This window comes from Plectropomus leopardus, chromosome 14 (genome assembly GCF_026936395.1).
Source record: "Plectropomus leopardus strain MGB_pleo_1.0 chromosome 14, ASM2693639v1, whole genome shotgun sequence".
NCBI lineage: Eukaryota > Metazoa > Chordata > Actinopteri > Perciformes > Serranidae > Plectropomus > Plectropomus leopardus.
This window is the reverse complement of record NC_142189.1, coordinates 22,785,302-22,803,141: the sequence shown is the minus strand read 5'-3', so window position 1 is coordinate 22,803,141 and position 17,840 is coordinate 22,785,302. Positions and strand designations below refer to the sequence as shown.

General features: G+C 42.1%; 1 protein-coding gene across 2 annotated transcripts; it reads right to left on the bottom strand.

Annotated features, from left to right (window-relative positions):
* Positions 1–282: 282 nt before the first annotated feature.
* LOC121954106 (uncharacterized) lies at positions 283–16,983 on the bottom strand. 2 transcript variants are annotated; one of them, XM_042501440.2, is made up of 12 exons: positions 16,421–16,983; positions 15,800–15,933; positions 12,870–13,478; positions 12,626–12,678; positions 5,713–6,224; positions 5,277–5,370; positions 5,089–5,155; positions 4,001–4,061; positions 3,594–3,690; positions 2,046–2,162; positions 1,900–1,959; positions 283–1,800 (listed from the first exon to the last, which is right to left on the bottom strand). In XM_042501440.2, exons 2-12 carry the CDS (start codon positions 15,837–15,839, stop codon positions 1,711–1,713), a joined length of 1,800 nt encoding a protein of 599 aa, XP_042357374.1. In that variant the 5' UTR covers positions 15,840–15,933; positions 16,421–16,983; the 3' UTR covers positions 283–1,710. The 2 variants fall into 2 exon arrangements, with proteins under 2 accessions (XP_042357374.1, XP_042357372.1); XM_042501438.2 differs by having other exon boundaries at positions 5,277–5,373; positions 16,421–16,978.
* Between the last annotated feature and the right edge of the window lie 857 nt (positions 16,984–17,840).

Below are 17,840 nucleotides of genomic sequence, written 5' to 3'. Positions count from 1 at the left end.
AGATGAACTGACATTGTGGGATCAAGTTTTAACCTCTAAGCAGTAATTAAAATTTTCACTGAGGAACATGATGGCATGATGACAAACTGTAGTAACTCTTCTTTACCAGCAAGTGGCAGTAAAGTTAAGGCTAACTTATCACTTTAAAGCTGAGCTTCTTGCAACCTACATGAGAGGCTTGATGAACCCAGAAGGGAAGAAAATACTTCACTTGGCTAAAGGCCCATGTTCAATCATTGTAGTAAGTTTTAAATGTACTCAGCACACAACACCCACACAGAGTTTTGTGATTCATATTAACATTTTATTTCTTTGGTATTTTTTTCCACACTAGTTACATATTAACATGTTTTTACAATAGTCTGTTTCCACAGAAAAAAAAGGAATACTTTTTCAATATTTGACACATACAGTAAGACTTTGGCAACAAACTGGTTTTGTTTGGACAAGTTTAAACCACAGTCATTCAGTTTCTCAGCACCTTGGTATTGTGAGTGTGCATCTGTGACGATGCAGGTGTGACGTGAGACGATGTTGCAACCGGATGTGTGAGCCTGTGCAGGCTTGAATTTGATTTTGCTCATTGCCACACCTGTAAAGCACATCCCTGAGCACCTAAACAGCACTGGCACACTTGTGATATTATGAAGGCACCTTTTTTAGATTTTGATTATTGCCAAACAGTTGCTGCATTTTTTTTGTGTGTGTGTGCGGTTTTTCAAATTAAAATCTGAACTTGACAAATCTGACTGGTCTGCAGCCTTTTTTCTGAATGCCTAACGAGCCGTTCAAAAACTCCAGCAGTTGTGTAACATCTGTACTGTACATTATTACATTCGCACACCAACAAGGTGCTGACAAAAGTGCATATTTACAGAGTGCTAGAAGGTCCAGGAAAAGTTTTAATATTTGCAGATTATTACAGAAAAGGTTAAAAGACAAAACACAGTGGCAGATAAAACAATGTGCAATTGAAGTGAACTGCTTTCTGATTTGATAAAGGGCGTGATGAGATACAGTACTTTCGGCCAGTCAAGTACCAGTGTGGAGACATTTACAGCATCTCTACCTGCACATAAATCTTCCTAAGAACGCTACAAAATAATTTAGATATTCTTTTTTTTTTCTCTGGTGGTCACTGACAGTCTTTTTTTCTTCAGCTACGATATGTAACATTTTGCAATGAAAGGTTTGAGTTCTTCACAGTTGGTCATTTTCTGATAAGTCTACTTTCACTGTTTGAATTCTTTTCACTAAATACTTGTGTATTTATACATGCATACAGCAATAGTTACCACTGCTGTAATCAAACAAAAGCAGTAAAAATCAACCACTGCTGAAACAAGTCTTTTTACTCTACCTGGTGGCTTCTGGGTTTGGTGCCAGACAGCTCTTTTAAAATGATGAAAACATAATACTTTGAGCTGTTTCCATAGCCTCTACTTGGTCAGAGGGCATTTTCTGAAGCGTATGACAGAAAACCAAGCAAATAAAACTTCAATCCACAGCAGCAAATTGAAATTTACATAGGGTCTTTATCAGGTATTTTTATGTCAAAAAGTTGCAAATTGTAGCTTTGAATGTCTCAAACAGAAGTTTATCCAGTTTCCAGGTACACATCAAAGGTGACTCAGTGAGCCATCACAACTTATATTGTTTCCTTTGAAGAGGATCTAATATGTTGGGAATGTCTGTCAGTACCTCTAGCCGTCACATCTCAAAGTGGCGGTAGATGCTCTCCACGTAGCTCAGGACCCTTTGCCAATCAGGACCGCCTGCTCTCAGCATCTCCTCTACTGTCTGTGGAGCAAAACGTTCAAATAAGTTTATGAGCTCAAAATCAACAGTGCATTTGTCATAAAGGAGTCAGGTGAGGCTTTATTGTACAACAAGACTTACCAGAGTTTGTGCAATCCCTACAGTCTCTCCTGTTTTGAATGCCAGACTGAGATTCTCATTCTGCAGAGGAAAGAAGGAATTGAAAAGCTGAACACCATAAATCACTTGGTCCTATCCATTACACAGGCATCAGGAACAGCTCCCACCTTGTTCTCTGGGGTGAGAGTGGTGTAAGGGATGTGTGAGGGGAGGTAGGTGTGGTAGACGGCGCAGAAGGCGAGACCATCGGCCCAGCTGCTGCTGAAGTTGGTGATTTCAATATTCTAGGAGAAGAGAAAAGATTATAGTAACACAAGAGAACCATTGGATCAAGCTGCGATAATGAAAATGAAACTAACTACTTGAAGCAGCATTTTTCATAGAGGGTGAAAGAGATGTGTGAAAGTGAAAGAGATGTGTAAGTTATGAAATTGTAATGGCTATTCAACTGCTTCAGTTTCAGTTTACGGCTTATTGGGACACTTAGAGCAGAGCCATCAATATTGTTCAGTTTATGAAAGCTGGAATTGTGACTTCCTAGTAGGAATATCAAAAGCAGTGAGACATCTCTTAAATTCAGAAAGAGAGTCAAACAACTTTTCCTGTTGCTCTCATTATCAGATCAGCATGGGAGCATATGTTAAAATCACTATTAATCCCACCTCCCACATACATATATTCCTCACCACTGACTGTACTCAACAAAGCCAAGAATGAGTAAGCATCAAAGAAAGTCTTGAAATTTCACTATATGCTTAGGTTTTGTTCTCATTCCACTTCAACCAATTGGTAAAAGTGGGAGTCATTCTTTTTCAAGTCACAAGTAAGTCCCAAGTCGAGACAGGCAATTCCCGAGTCGTATATCTTAAGATTTATATCCTAAGAAAGTCATAAAGCATTCTTCACCAAAGAAATTATTAGTACATTTTCAGAAATCATGAACACTTTTTAAAGTTTGTACATATTTGTTAAAACTAGATTGCAGGAAGTTGCTGTGCTCCATCCGTAATTTTCAACCTGATGTTTTGCATACAGCAATTTGCTTTTTGTTGACCACCTGTAGTTTCTGTATGCCAACGAAATTATCTTCGCTCAGTCACAGAATGCTAGTTCTTACATAATGTTTTAGGTGTTGACTTGCTGAGAATAAAAAGTGTTAATGTTAGTTGATTCAAGAAATGAATGGGAATCAATTGATCTGTGGAAGACTTCTTAAATAACACATTTTTTAATCTTTGGGTTTCGGGAATGTAAGTCTTTTCAAGTCAAAAAGGGTCAAGTCCAGTGAAGTCATAAGTCATTGGTGTTAAAGTCAAAGTTTGGAGGTGCTGGTCGTCTTTGATTTTGTCAAGTCATCAAATTTGTGACTTGAGTCTGACTCAAGTCTAAGTCATGTGACTTCAGTCCACACCTCTGCCAATCAGAATTTGTCTGAGCCCATCACCTTGTTGCTGTGTAAAATACTCTTCACATATCTCTCACACTTGCACACTTTAAGCCTTTCTTACAATTAATCCATCCTGATTGAAACACACTGAGCTAAAAGTTTAAAATTTTATCAACCGTGTAACATTAGCTGTGGCTTAGGGAAAACACTGTTTGGTTACATCCATTACATCATGCTTTGGGGTTTGGGGGTTGTAATACCATTGCAAAAGCACATAAAATATCACCAAGTACAGCTTTAACAGGGAAACGTAGCCTTGTAGGATCACCTTGTAGCCTTGTGTTCGGCTCTGACACCAGCGGAGCAAAGAGTTTCTCTTCGAGCCTCCATGGCGACGCAGCAGCAGGTTGAAACCATCCTGGGTCCTGACAACAGCGAGATACAAGGCCTCAGATTTTTTTTTTTAAAGTTTTTGTTATTAGTCGGGCATTATAAAAAATCTTGTCACATAGTTGAACCTGTTACTGAAAGGAAAACCCAATTAACACATTGATTCAAGTAAGAGAGGTGTTTTGGCCCCAATATCGAGCTTTATGAGTTCACCAGACAAATGTACCAGGGTCACAGTGAGTAATTAGATTTACACAGGATGTAGCTACTAGGCTGGTCCCTTAGACACAATGGTTTGTCAGTGTGAGTGTGTGTGTGTGTGTGTGTGTGTGTGTATAGACTCACTTGGTGGAAGGCAGCTCAGTAAGGGCTGAGTTATACTTGTTTAGGGACTCTTCTCGTTTTCCTGTAAAGACAAAAAACCATTACCCACCAGCATGCTGTCATTACCACACCACCTTTAAACATCTTAACATAAAGTTCTACATGTTTAAAGGGGTTTTAATTCATTTTTGACCAGCAGATCAAGCTGTAAGGTTTACATTCACTGATTAAAGTAGCAAGCTAGTTTGCAAACAATTGCCTGTTTACACATCCTGCAGACACAGAGAGTGTTATCAATATTCATTATTCTTCAAGCTCTTTTATGGTCTTGAATAAAATTCTGTCCTGTCCCAATCCCAGAAGACTGACTTCCGCCTCATCCCTTTCCCGGAAAATAGTGTTTACTTGTATGAGATCTGCACATTTTTATATAGAAACTGACTTATCATTATTCTTAGTCATGTTCCTCCCACTCACACTGAGTTTTTTCACTGTCCCATCCCAGTCACACGATGAAGAGCACAGTATTTTACAGCTGGTTCTGACTGAGCTTTGGTTCAGAAAACAGCCATCTGCTGCTGTTGAAAACAAAGCTGTAAGTGTTCAGCACAAACCAAATATGAAGTTGCAGACTGTAAAACCAAAACAGTGAGCTGAAAGATGCTAAAACACCCAGTAGAGCTGAGGGAAACTGCAAAGGTTGGTAATAATTACCTGCAGGTTCCCCTTTCATATCATGCTGCCCTGAGGAGTTTATTTGTTACACAATAAAAGTTGTTTTAACTTTCAGTGTATTATTGAGGTCTAACAAGCATATTGAATGCATCTACTTTCTCAGATAAAAACTGAATATGTTAAACTTTGCATTGTTTACATTCATTTTTATGTGCTAGAAATCTCTTCACTGTCTTTGGTGGCACATTGCTTCACCTCTTGACACTTAAGCGCCGTCATTTATAACTCCTGTACATCCTCGCTCACATGTACAATACAAACAAAACAGGGTCACACTCGTAAAAACATTGCTCAAAGTAATCAAAAACTTCACAAGGTACCTTCAACAATAAATAGGTGTGCAGACACACACACATACACACACACACACACACCTGTGTCCGTGCCTGGCCTGCCATCTTGCCAATCCAGACTTCTTCGGCCTTTTAGTGGCACCACGTTCTTTAAAACAGACAAGATTCATTAACATTCAGATCAAAATTACAACATGAACCATTATGTGCATTTCCTGGCTAACAACCAAACTTTAATTAACTATCTTCCTCATGCAAAACTAGCTCACGTTGTTTGTAGATCCAATTGTTGAGGCAGTACTGAGCTGAGAAGTTCCATTCTGCAGGGTGGGGGAGACTGAGGAAGCAGGTAATCTGGACAGACTTCTGCAACATTACAAAACATAGTTAGGAGAGCAGACCAGATGAACCAAGCCAACTGCTTTTGATGGCATTTTTATAGGACAGCTGTTGGCTCCAGCTGTTTAAGCAGTTCAAACTGTCCTCAAGTGAGCCTGTGAAGGCTTGTGGACCAAGTGCAACACATTAAAAAAACAAAGTCCTGACCAAATTTGACGATATCCATTCAGACAAAAAATGTGGATGACATGTTTAGAAATATTCATCATGTTAGAAGGCCAAATACACAAATGACACATTCACAATGTGCAGAAATACCACTTTAGCGTTTGTGTATTCTAAAAGAGCACAAACGGTTTATCTCACCTTGACCTCTCTGTGGTCATCGTCTTTCGGGTCTCGCTGGATCGCTCCTCTTCTCCACTCCTCTCCTCATTGGTCACATTTCTCAGGTAACGCTTAGTCACACCTTTACAGTCTGTTCTGGTGTCATCGCTGACATCATTCTTCGTCAGCTCACTTCTGCTTTCCATCTCTTCTCTCCCCAACCTGTGCACCCCCCTCTCCCTGCCCCTCTGATTCCCATCTTTGCTTTCACAGCTGTTGGTTGGTTTTCCATTGTTGGGCCTCTCTGGTTCCGGAGCCTGGGTGAGAGTCGCCAGTCTCTGCCTGCTCTCCTTTAACTCCCCTCTCAGGGTGACCAGTTGCATATCAGCCTCCTTCTGTCTCTGCTGGGAAGCAGCCAGCTCCCTCTCCACATCCTTGTGCGCCGTTCGGAGCGCATTCAACTCTTCCTCTGCCTCGGCTCGCAGACGGTCTGCCACTGACACCGCCACCTGTAGGTCTGCCTGGAACTGCAGCCACTCACCACGCTCCGTCTGGAAGGGGAACAAAAGGGACATTTACGTGAAGAACAGTGTTACTACAACGGATTGATGACGCTGTATATGAACATAGACATATATGTGGTTCTTAAAAGCTAGGCAGATGGTTGCACACAGCCAATCACAGTGCTCAATGCACAAAGAAGACAAAGAACTAATTGATTTTACAGTTTTTTTTAAAAGAAAATATTTTAAAAAATGAGCAGAGCCACACCAATGACCACTTTGACTTATGTCAAAGTGTGCCTGGGGGGAAAAAAATCACTATTACAAACACTCTGACAAACATCTTTTCTTATTTAAATTCACTTCTGGGTCAAAATCAGTAAAACATGCAGCTTGTGTTTCATCACAGTACAAACATGCAACTCATGCTGCTACAATTAGACACAATAAATTGAGGGGATGTTTTGGATTTTTTTGAAGCGGGCTTGTGTGAAGTACCTATCCATAGTCAGTGTATTGCCTACAGGAGATGTCAGTTGGCACGCACCCCGTTTGGTAAAGCAGTCAGGAGTACCGACTTCTTTCAGGTGGCTAAAATACGTTTGCTGCTGCCTCCGTCCACAGCCGTTCACTGTTCAGCTTTCGAGTTGGTATTTTTGCCTGCTTCTCTAAACTTCTGGATGCCGTCTAAGTGTAGCCACCACACCTTACCATGAAAAGGCACTATACTGACCATGGATAAGTGCCATATACAACCCTTCTTCAAAAACCGAAACTGGAATGACTACACAAAATAAACAAACACTAACAGATCAATAATCAAATCAGTCGAATGAACTATCAAATTTGGCTTCTTATTAAGAGACTACAGGCTGAACTGAAGTGAGCAGCAGGCCTCAGCAAGCAGAGAGGACTGGAACGGGCAAGTCAGCTCTCATGAGGCATAACTGAATTGTAAGCCAAAGGGGTTTGCTCATGTCATATAAAAAAATCAACAATATGAGCTCTTTCTTCTTTTAAAAAGAAAGGGTCCTTTATCAAGTTTCGACACATACAAAAAAGAACAGATTTAAGCAACATTTCAGGAGAGGGGCCAAGGTTGCATTGTGAAACTGCCTTCTGGGTCACAAACACTGAGGCTACATTCTTAATAAGCAACATGGTTAGATGAAAACCATACTTTGACACACACTCTGTTTCATATCTCTGGGGATGACTGACGTACAAAAAGTTATTAATTTCTAAGAGTTTTTATTGATTCAGACATGCATAATCGCTGCCCCAGACATCAAAAGATGGATTCAGAACTAATGAAGCCAGACGGTAAACGATACCATGACGTTAAAAAGCGGTGAGCAACCATCATCGTAAAAGCAGAGAGGGAGTGAAAAGGAGAGAAAGGAGAGAGGAAGCGAAAGTGGTTGAAATTACACACAGATTGAATACTGTTAAAACTGTGGAGCGACATAAGCCTGTGAGATGTGAAGGAGGACTGAGGAGGAGTGAAGGAGTTGGGAAGTTTGGTAATTAGATGAAGAATGGACGGAGATGTGGAGGAGGAGGCCGCATCTGAGCCAAGTCGCTCCCTCATCTGACCAGTGACTCAAGACCACAGCTGGACCCGATTACACTGGATGCACACACACCCACACACACACACACACATATCATATTCCCTTCTTCCCTCCCACACATACACCCCCTTTATTCTTTTACCTCACCACCAAACCACAGTGTTGGTTTTCTCACACACATCTCCACATTCAGGGGTAAGTTGGAGCACACCCCTCCAGGCAGTACATGTCAAATTAATATTAGGATAGTGGTCTGTGTTTGGAGAAGTTCTATATATAAAGTAAAAACACCCACTTAGACTTGAAGGATCTTGTCTTCACAGAGCCTTTGTTATCTGGACGCGGACACTCCAACTGGAGCATGTCTGTTTAAGGAAACAGGAAGGGGCGCTCCTCAAGTTCACACTGAGATAAGGGTGTGGATTGTCAGTCTTAAGACACACGCACACACACGTAGTCCCACAAGAGCTGACCTAGTGCCCCACTGCAAGACCAGATGTGGTATCCAGCACACACACAGATACACTTGTCTATTCTCTTGATGCACATCTGAGTTGCTGACAATTCCTGGAAAAATTCCAGCACACTTGGAGATTGTGTCAGTGTGTGTGTGTGTGTGTGTGTGTGTGTGTGTTCCAACCATCTGTCCCTATTTCACCTCCACACCCAGTCTTTCAAATACATACTCGGGGAAACATCCTAACTCCGTAATGGCTCCACTCTGCAGCTTTCCACAGCACTCGAAAAGACTGGTTGAATACACAGTTACACCTATTAAGGGACATTTCATCCCCTCTACAGCAGTCACACACACACAAAATGGGCAAATTCCCCCCGACTGGCACATGAAAATAGCTTGGTAGCTCCGACAAGTTGCATATCTAAACGTCCACAGACATCAAAGAAAAGGCTCCCCAGTCACCACCGTTTACTCTGTGCTGCAAATTTGACACAGCATGCACACCAGCCCCCTTCCTTCAAATCCTTAACACACTAAACACACTAAATCTTCATCCTACATGTGAACAGTGTTCGTGGGCCTCCAGATACACGGCCCTGTTTTAGTCTGGAGCAGCCTAGCGAAGAGAAAAGAGAGCAGAGGAGAACCTGGAGATCATTCCTGGAAATCTCCGGCAGCGTTCACCTGGAACTGATTCTAAAGCAGGGCTTAGAGACTGACTATATCTCCAAGAGGGAGGGAGCACAAATCTGACCAGCCACACACACACACACACACACACACACACACACACACACACACACACACACACAAACACACACACACACAACCCAGCCATGAATGGAGTGTTTTCATTTTTGTTGGTTAAGACAATTGAAGGCTGGTGGTGCGCATAAGCACAGACAGATGGTACATCAGATAATACCCTTAGTAGTTCGCTGCACATTGGGTAATCATGTGTTTTCAGAATTCAGTTTACAGTACATCGGAAATGCATTATGACTGCGGACAGACAGAGAAAGATGGGAGCATTTGGGAACACAGGAATAAAGACAGATGAAGAGTTGCAGAGTAGAAGCTCAGCTGACAGAATGTGACTGGAAGAATAATGGCTGCTTAAATTTCACGGAAAGAAAGGTCAAAAACAGAAGAAAAAAGGCTTAAGCAACTTGGGGTCAGATGAAGAGATGGATGGAAGTTAAAGAACGGACTAGGAGGCGAGGAAGCGAGATGGAGGAGGGTTGGGGGGGAAGACAGACAGGAAGAAAGGGATGAGATAGAGAGGAGCATTGCAGCAGAAGTTGGAGGGTAATTGTTTTGAGTTCTTGTGCTCGGGGAGGAGCGGTCAGCCCTCTGATGGAGAGAGAATGAAGAAAAGACAGAGAGGCACAGCGAGGGAAGGAGGAGGAGGGACGCTTCCATACAAAGCTACAAAACCAATTCAACCAGCCAAGAATTTCAATGCATCTGTACGTGTTTGTGAGTCCTCTGTCTCACGTGGAGCACAGACAAAAACACATGGCCAGTCAGTCACTGCGAGCCCCCCTCCAACCCACCCCACCTCACCGCACAGCACAAAACAAAACAAGTTTTGTCTCCTGAACAGCCGAATGTGAACCCCCTCCTCCGCACTGCACTCCCCTCCTCTGGCTCGCCACAAAAAGGCTCCAAGGACTGCAGAGCAGACTGAGCGGGTTCATAAAGTCGAGCTTTGCAGGCTTATACTGCCCTACCGAGGGCCCATGTAAACACAGTGTTGGATTGCCCTGATTTCTAATGCATGGCTACCTCTCAGTGGTATACCACAGTCTCTCTGAGGTTCAGCTGGCCTGTGTGAAGCTTGCATTTCCAGGTCCTTTGCAGGGATGTGGGAAAGTGGAGGAGGGAAAAAGAAAAGACAGGAGGTAGCCGGGGGTTGAATATCAAGTCAAGAGAGAGGTGACAAGGAAATGGGGAGTAAAAGTACACCAGGTTAGCATTTAGTTGTACTATAATAATCAAAAATATTCTAATATATGGTAAAATAAAAGAATAGTAGAGGTTAGGACAGTCACAGGGGGAAACATTAGATATGAGATGGGCTTGAGAGAGGAATACTGCAGGTCATATTCCAGCTGTTGTAATCTGTGACAGATCTAAAGGAAGCTGGGAGCCTCTGGCTACAATCCTCATAAGGGAGGGTCAGGAATTGGAACGAACGGCTGACAGGAAATTACCGCAGCATATCACCATCCTCGTAAGAGCGTGGAACGCCCAAGAAATAGCACTAAAGAATTTACATTTGTATTTCTTTATCTTCAACTTTGGGTTTAGGACCTAATAGTGGGGTAAAATAACTGGTCGGTTCCTGTTTGACAAGCATCTTTTGCTGAGGTCCAAGGTAGAGAAATACATTTGTGTGATCAAAGTTTTAGTTTTTACTTAAACAAGACTATGTCAAAACCTTGTATATGTCGGGATCATGTATGAAACGCTAGAGGGCTTTTAATTTGAAACAGAAAGAGGTGGCATTCACTAAGTCACATAACTTGCCCTATTGTTGTGGTCTGCCCCAAAACTTCATGTAAATACATGTTAAAATGCAGAACAATACACTTTGACACAGTCACACAGCTGAACATGCTTTCTGTGGAGCTGTACTCATTGATCAATAAACACAGCCCTCCCCTCTCCAGCTTCACTCAGTGATGCATCCCCCTACATGACTGGTGGAAGCCACAACCAGAGCCAAATTACACCAATAACCATAGTTTGTAAAACACCTGATGGATGCAGATTAATCAGCCAAACTAATCTGGTCGACCTCCAGGTTGTACTAAGGTGTAAGAACATGTTTCGACATCTTATTATCAATTTCAACTTATAATGGTGGCGACACTCTTTCTGACACTGTAACACATAAAAGTCGATAACATCGCTCATAGATTTCAAGGCTTGTGAGTCGTAAAGACTGCTGTTTCCCAAATAAATTCATGAGGCGATCCTCTCTTTTCCCTCCGTCAAAAACTGCCATTTTGGCTAAGACTATCACGGCTCCGGTCGTGACTCCAGGTTTTCCTTGTGTTCCTTTCCCTGTCTCCCTCATGTTTCTACCTCCCCTGTGTGTCTGTGAGCTTTGGGCGTGACTCTTGCTCACCTGGCTCCTGATTCAACCTTCAACCTGCACTCCTGTCTTCAATTATCTCATCAGCAAGCAGTATAAGAACCCATGGACTTTTCTCACTCATCGGCAGATTGTTTAACTAGACTCTGTGGCAGTTGTTGACAGAGTATTTTTCCTTTGTGCTTTTGAGCCTGTTTTTCTGACAATTTATCTCCAGCTTCTGCCTCCACACCATCTCCACATCTCCCTCTGCACCTCCTCACCCTGCTTTCACTGCCCCAGCTGGTCTCAAATCCTTGTCTTCCCATCAGACCTGCCTGCCCCTGCCTCCTCTCAATTGCAACACTCCCTCAGCAGTCTTCCCCAATAAATCTGCTATCTTCATTGCTCATCTGTGTTTAAGTCTGCTCCTATAAGAAACACCAACACCTGAGAAAGACTGGCTAGTTACCCAGCTAGCTTGCTAATTCCATCATGCTTTTATACTCTGTTACAATCGGTTACATTCAATAAGACTATGACAGAGGATGATCTCAATGATTTTCCTCTTTTGGGCCTCTTAAGTAAAGCAGAGGACAGGAAGACCTCCATTAGCAAAGCTGCAGCTCCCAGCGGGGCCCAGTCCAAAGCTTATTGTGATAGAGGGGGAAGGAGGGTGATGCAGTGTGTTTTGGTGTTATCTCCTGGATGAAAGGTCACCACCACTATTCTGACTTATGTAGAACTGGAGTGCGTGACTTCCTGTTTACATTGCTATACTTATCCACTGTAGTCTTTCAAGTGTTAATGGCAAAAGAGTGCTCTGCTAAAGATAGAAAAATGTACATTTTAATGGGAAATTGAAGACAAACTTTTTAATGTGAACTCAAAAACTACAACTGTTTGAAGACACATATTTTCTCTGTCAGTGTGGTCCAATATCGACTGGTATCGCTTTCTTTTAAATCATAGTAATCTGGAAACAATGGGTCTTTTGCTTCAGACAGAGGTGGAGAAAAGCAAGATTCTTATTTTCTAGCCAGCAGCAGCCATCGATTTCTCTGGCTGAAATGGTAATTGTTGCTATTTTATCAGCTGTGGAGCTAATTGAGCTAATGTCAACTCCATGAATTTGTTAAAAACATTGTCCTCAGCTATCTTTTAAAGTCTCCAGCTCACATGTTTCAAAATGAGAACCAAGTAAAAGGGGTCCTAAATAAGCATGTGATAGTGATAAAAGACGGGCTACACCAAGCACATTTTCAAGGCAAAAGTTGGAGAACAAACTGTTCAGAATATATTTAAAACAAACAACCTTTCTAGCGCATCTCACCTGCAAAGTACTCCTCAAACTCTTCACTTCTGTCAGTAGAAGCTTCAGTATGTCTGAGGGAGGGATACAGAAATGTCAGAGGACATCACATGAATATCAAATACAGAAAAAATGTCAAGGAAATGGATTTGCCCTTCTCAAAGAAGGGAAATGTTAGACCCACAATTAAAGTTTTAGTGCTCAAACAAAAACTCTGCAGACCTGAATATTATGTATCGGCTGTATATATTGTATAATATATTACCTGCTGCATTCGTGGCTTCATCCTGACTGGCAATGATATCCAGTGTTGTCCTACACTCCTCCAGCAGTTTCTCCAGCTCCTCACCCTTGCTGTCCCCAGCTTCATGAGCAGGCAGTAAAGACTGACTCAGACCACTGTCCCTTTCCCTCCAGTTCTGCTGAGTAGAGCTGCCCACCACAGGTGAGGCACTACACAGAGAAGAGGGGCTCTTTGTAGGGCTGTTGGCCACAGTCTTCCCCTGGGAGACCAAAGGTCGAGGGGTGGATGTAGGAGGACCCCCATTCCTCCCAAAAGCAGCTTGTCCTTTACTCACAGTACTTCCTGGCTTGCTGTGCAGCGGGCTAAATCCAGGGCCAACGGTGGAGCTATTTGGGCTAACTGGAGGACGAGGCCTCCAATCAGGAGGACTGGAAGTGGTAGTGGTGATGCCAGACTGTGCTCTCTTCCCACTGGTTGTGAGGACTGGAACTGGTGGTGGAGATGAAACTGGGGCTGCAGGGGAAGGTTGAGGTGATGTAGGGTTAAGAAGTTGGGGGACACCAGGCATGAGGGGAGGGTCATCACTCTGTGGAGAAGCAGGAGGAGTGTGGAAACTATCCCCATGGGCCCCTAGAAAAAAAGATCTCATATGAAATAAGAAAAGCAAAAACATACAAAAAATCCCACAAGACATATTTTAAATTTAAAAATATATATATATAATCTTTCTCCCTCATTGAAAAATCCAGAATGTATAAACATGCAAATATTTCTTATTTAAAAAATTTAACTGGTAAACGCAACACATGTCTAGTACTTCACTGATGTCCATTCACTATACATGTTGGGAAAAAATAGCTGGAAACCTGTGAAAAGATGATGAACTTTATTGTACCGAATTTTGGAGTCAAAACGTTTAACTGTTATTACAATTTTAGTAATTTTTTTTAGGAGGGCCCAAAATCATGCTTGAGCCATCCTTATCATAACCCTTCCCCTACAATATATAAGGACCAGAGAAGGACCAATCAAAAGTTCAAACACAATTTACACTACTTACTACAGCCTGAGTGTCATGGCATCCCTCTATGAGAGAGAGAAGGAATAGGTGGAAGGTGGACTATTGCACACAATCTGTCAGCAAGTTAAAAAGTTTACTTGGAACGCTGCTTTGTTTGTTGCTCATACCTCAGCTATAGCTTCTGAGGTATGTCAACGTCGCTACCATATTGGATCGATAAGACTGGCCCTCAGCGAACAACCCCCGCTTTTTTTCTTTTTAATGATTTTGACAAACACAACAAACTCTTTACTTGAACTTTAAGGTTCCACAACAGACTTAGTTGTGAGTTGCATACCATTTTGGGATTGGCTCCCAAACCATTTGTGACGTCGTAAAATCTTAAATTGAGATTTTTGGCAAATGCAGAGAAACTTTCCTTTTTCAGAAGCTAAATTTGAAAACAGTTTCCTACTGTCTAACTCTGCAAATGCATCATTCTGTACAGTGATGGTTAAATGTCCAAGTAAAGTTACAATTAACATTTTTTGAAAAGGCTTTAAAGTTATGAATTATTGTGAGATATACAACAAAACAGATTGGAAGAACTGACTGAGAGACTGAATCATGGACAGAATGAAGTAAACAGCTGAGTGGTCACTAGTCTGGCATGTTGACACTGAAAGCACCATTCAGGGAGGTGACCAGACCAGCAAACATCCAGGCCAAGTCCCTGAAGATGAATGCTTTAATAGAGACATTCCTTCTGGACTGTTCATCCACAATGTTGTGCGACACTCATCTTCCAAATTCAGGAACACACACGTACACAGAGGACAAATATTTCCCATAGATGGACCAATTTGCAGCACTCAGGCGCAAATAAATTTCCAAACTTGACACAATAGCAATAACACAAGTGATTTTTGGTTTTTGGCTCAGTACTCCTTGCCCAAAAGCAGCATGCCACCAATAATAACTTGAGGAGCTGTGGGAACTGCTGGGCATCGTGTCTCCTTCTTTTCTTACCTCCTTTGCCTTGTTTGGACAAAAGCCTCACTGCTAGCGAAATGAATGTTTTTTTCTTCTTAAGTGATGTAAGAGCAGCAGTCCAACATTTGCAAAGTTACGCACCACCTGCTGTAAGGCCAAATCATTGGAAAAGAATGACAGGATTGTCTAATAACTTTCTCATGCCACCCCTGCTTTTTATTTCTTCATTCCAAACCTTAATGTGCTCGTCCAACCATGCGCACGGGTGGCAGATTGACTGAATGAGGGAGTGTGTTTGTGTGTGCGTTTGTGTGCACGTCCATTGAGGTCTGTGTGTGTGTGTGTGTGTGTGTGTGTGTGTGTGTGTCAGATAGCATTAGGCTTCCTATGATTAATCCGCTGGCCTTGTGCTGAGCCGGGGAATTCTGCCGATTCATCACAGCTGGCCCGGCGGGGCCAGAACGAATCACATAGGGACGCGAGGAGAATGACCACTCACTGAGCAACACACAGGAGGGCTGCCAAGATTCCTGCTGCCGCTCAGCACATGCACACGCACACACACGCACACACACACAAACACACACACATATAGGCTTTCCGCTTGTTTCTCCTTTTGTTGCCTTCAATTTCCTGATTACCCCTTATCCACCCCTCTTTCATACACTCTCCTCGCTCTTCCTGTATTTCTCTTCTTTTTCCCTGTACCATCCTCATTCTACTACATGTATCACAGCCTCGAGGTGTGCTGGCTTTATTCTCAAAACATGAGGCCAACACACACATTGCCAGGCATCCGTGTGCACTGCCAAACATTTGAAATCCATTTCAGCATGCAGAGACAGACCAAAGGGGAATCAAGGGAAGTGATTTGACCAGAGTTTTTTTTTTTGTTTTTAATGAAATTGCACTCTCATTAGTGTGTCTATGAGTGTGTGTTTGTGTGTTGATGACCTACCTGCAGGTCCATGGCCGTCCTTGCTGGAAAAGTTGCCCATACTGTAGTAATGGGGTTTGGGCCACTGATGGGGCCCTGCAGGTGCTTGCTGATCTTTCACTCAGCCCAGACCAAAGTGGCACTGTGGAGGTGACCTACACATACACACACACACACACACACACACACACAAACGCACACATCAGGACATCCACAAAGATGATGGATTAAGTCATGCTCTGTTATCCAGCTGAGAAATAATTCAGTGAGTACAGCTCTGAAGAGAACCTAACTTTATCCCTTTTAACCTTATAACAGACTGTTTTTCACGTTTCCTGTAACCTCCATCAAAGCTGTTGACATGTCAGCCTTAAATACATCTTATTGATTATAAAAAGTACACTTGAAATGCACCAAAATCAACATACTCCGCAACAACACAACTTGTCCAATTTAGTACAAAGAAACGCAAGCAAACGTTACTTTGTTCTACCGCCATTGAGTTTCACGCGCTATCAAAGCTTTAACAGAAGCCCTGCATCCAAGACTTTGAAAACGTGTTCAGAAAAGTAACTTAACTCTTCGTCCACAACTTCAAACCCATACCTTTAATTTAAAGAGTGAGAAAAAGTGGGTACAAACCTTTTAGAGTGGACAAGTAACCCCCAAAATCTTTTTGTTCGGAGTTCTGGTCAACTCCTCTCCTCCACGCTTTGCTTCTTTCAACGCTGCTCAGCCAAGCGCACTGCCCCGCTGCGTCCTCGCGGAGGAGAGGGAACGGCGCACAGACGCATGCAGCTTCCTCTCAGCAAAGTTTAATCACAGGAACATGATGCTGCTGGAAACAATTAGATATGAAGACAAAACGTGTTTCAAATCCACACATCGAACCAAAGAGAGATGGAGAGTAAAAGTGAACATCGATGCCTGTTGGCGCCGATAAGAACGGATGTGTCCACTGGGGGGCAGCGTTAGGCCGCGGTAGGAAGGACCTGTTGCCTCTGGGATGTGTGGTGGCCCTTCCCTTCACTTACCTCTTGACTTATTATGAAGCTGATTCACAGGCTGATGACCCACTGACCTACTGTGCAAGGCAGCCACAGGCTGAAAAACTGCATTAGATCCTTTCTTATATAGGCCTTTACTGGATAACATTTTTTACAACTTCCTCATTCAGTGTTTAGCTGCAACATCAAACAGATTATGTGAATTTTAAGACGCTGACAGTTTCAGATGCATACAAAGAGCTATGAGTGCTTTAAACTAAGTATATATATACATTGCTTTAAACTTATTATATATATTGGGGTTATATTTCCCCCCCAAATATGCAAATAGCTCAAAATATACCCCCAATATAAATATTAAATTAAATGATAATAAGTAAAATATATTGCACCACTGCCTAAAATAATCATGAGCAAAAGTAGTCGTATTCATAAAACAACAAATTGCCATTATTAGGCCTAATACTACTGAAACTAGTATTACGCTGTACTGCAGTTCTCGGTGTGGTTTGTCAAAATCAGTGTTGCTGCACCCGAGCAGAGCACTGCCCACTAATTTATTTAACTAACAATAGGGATGCACAATCATATTGGCATGTCAACAGTATAAGCAGATATTGGCTTTTAACATGAATTATCAGAATCAGCCAACATGCTGAGTTTTTTTTTAATTGATAAATAATTGAACATGTACAAAACATCAACTCTAAGTGCTACAGTGCTTTTCTTATTTTGCTCAGTGAATGAATGTTAAATACACTGAAAAGCACTGTATTTCATGTCTCCATCTGCTGGTGGGCCATTACAATAAGAGTGTGCATAATTTGATGGTAGTTCAACTACAAAGGAGACTTGATGATCACTAAAAGTAGGAAGGGAACAAAAATGGATATTCCGATATTGGTATCGTTATTCAGCTAAAATAAACAGAATTGGCATTCCGGATATCGGTATAAAATCCAATATTGTGCATCCCTAACTAACAGTGATGTATTTATTTATTATTATATTTTCCAGATAGCCCACATGAAGTCTGAATAGTGTCAGTCATGTTG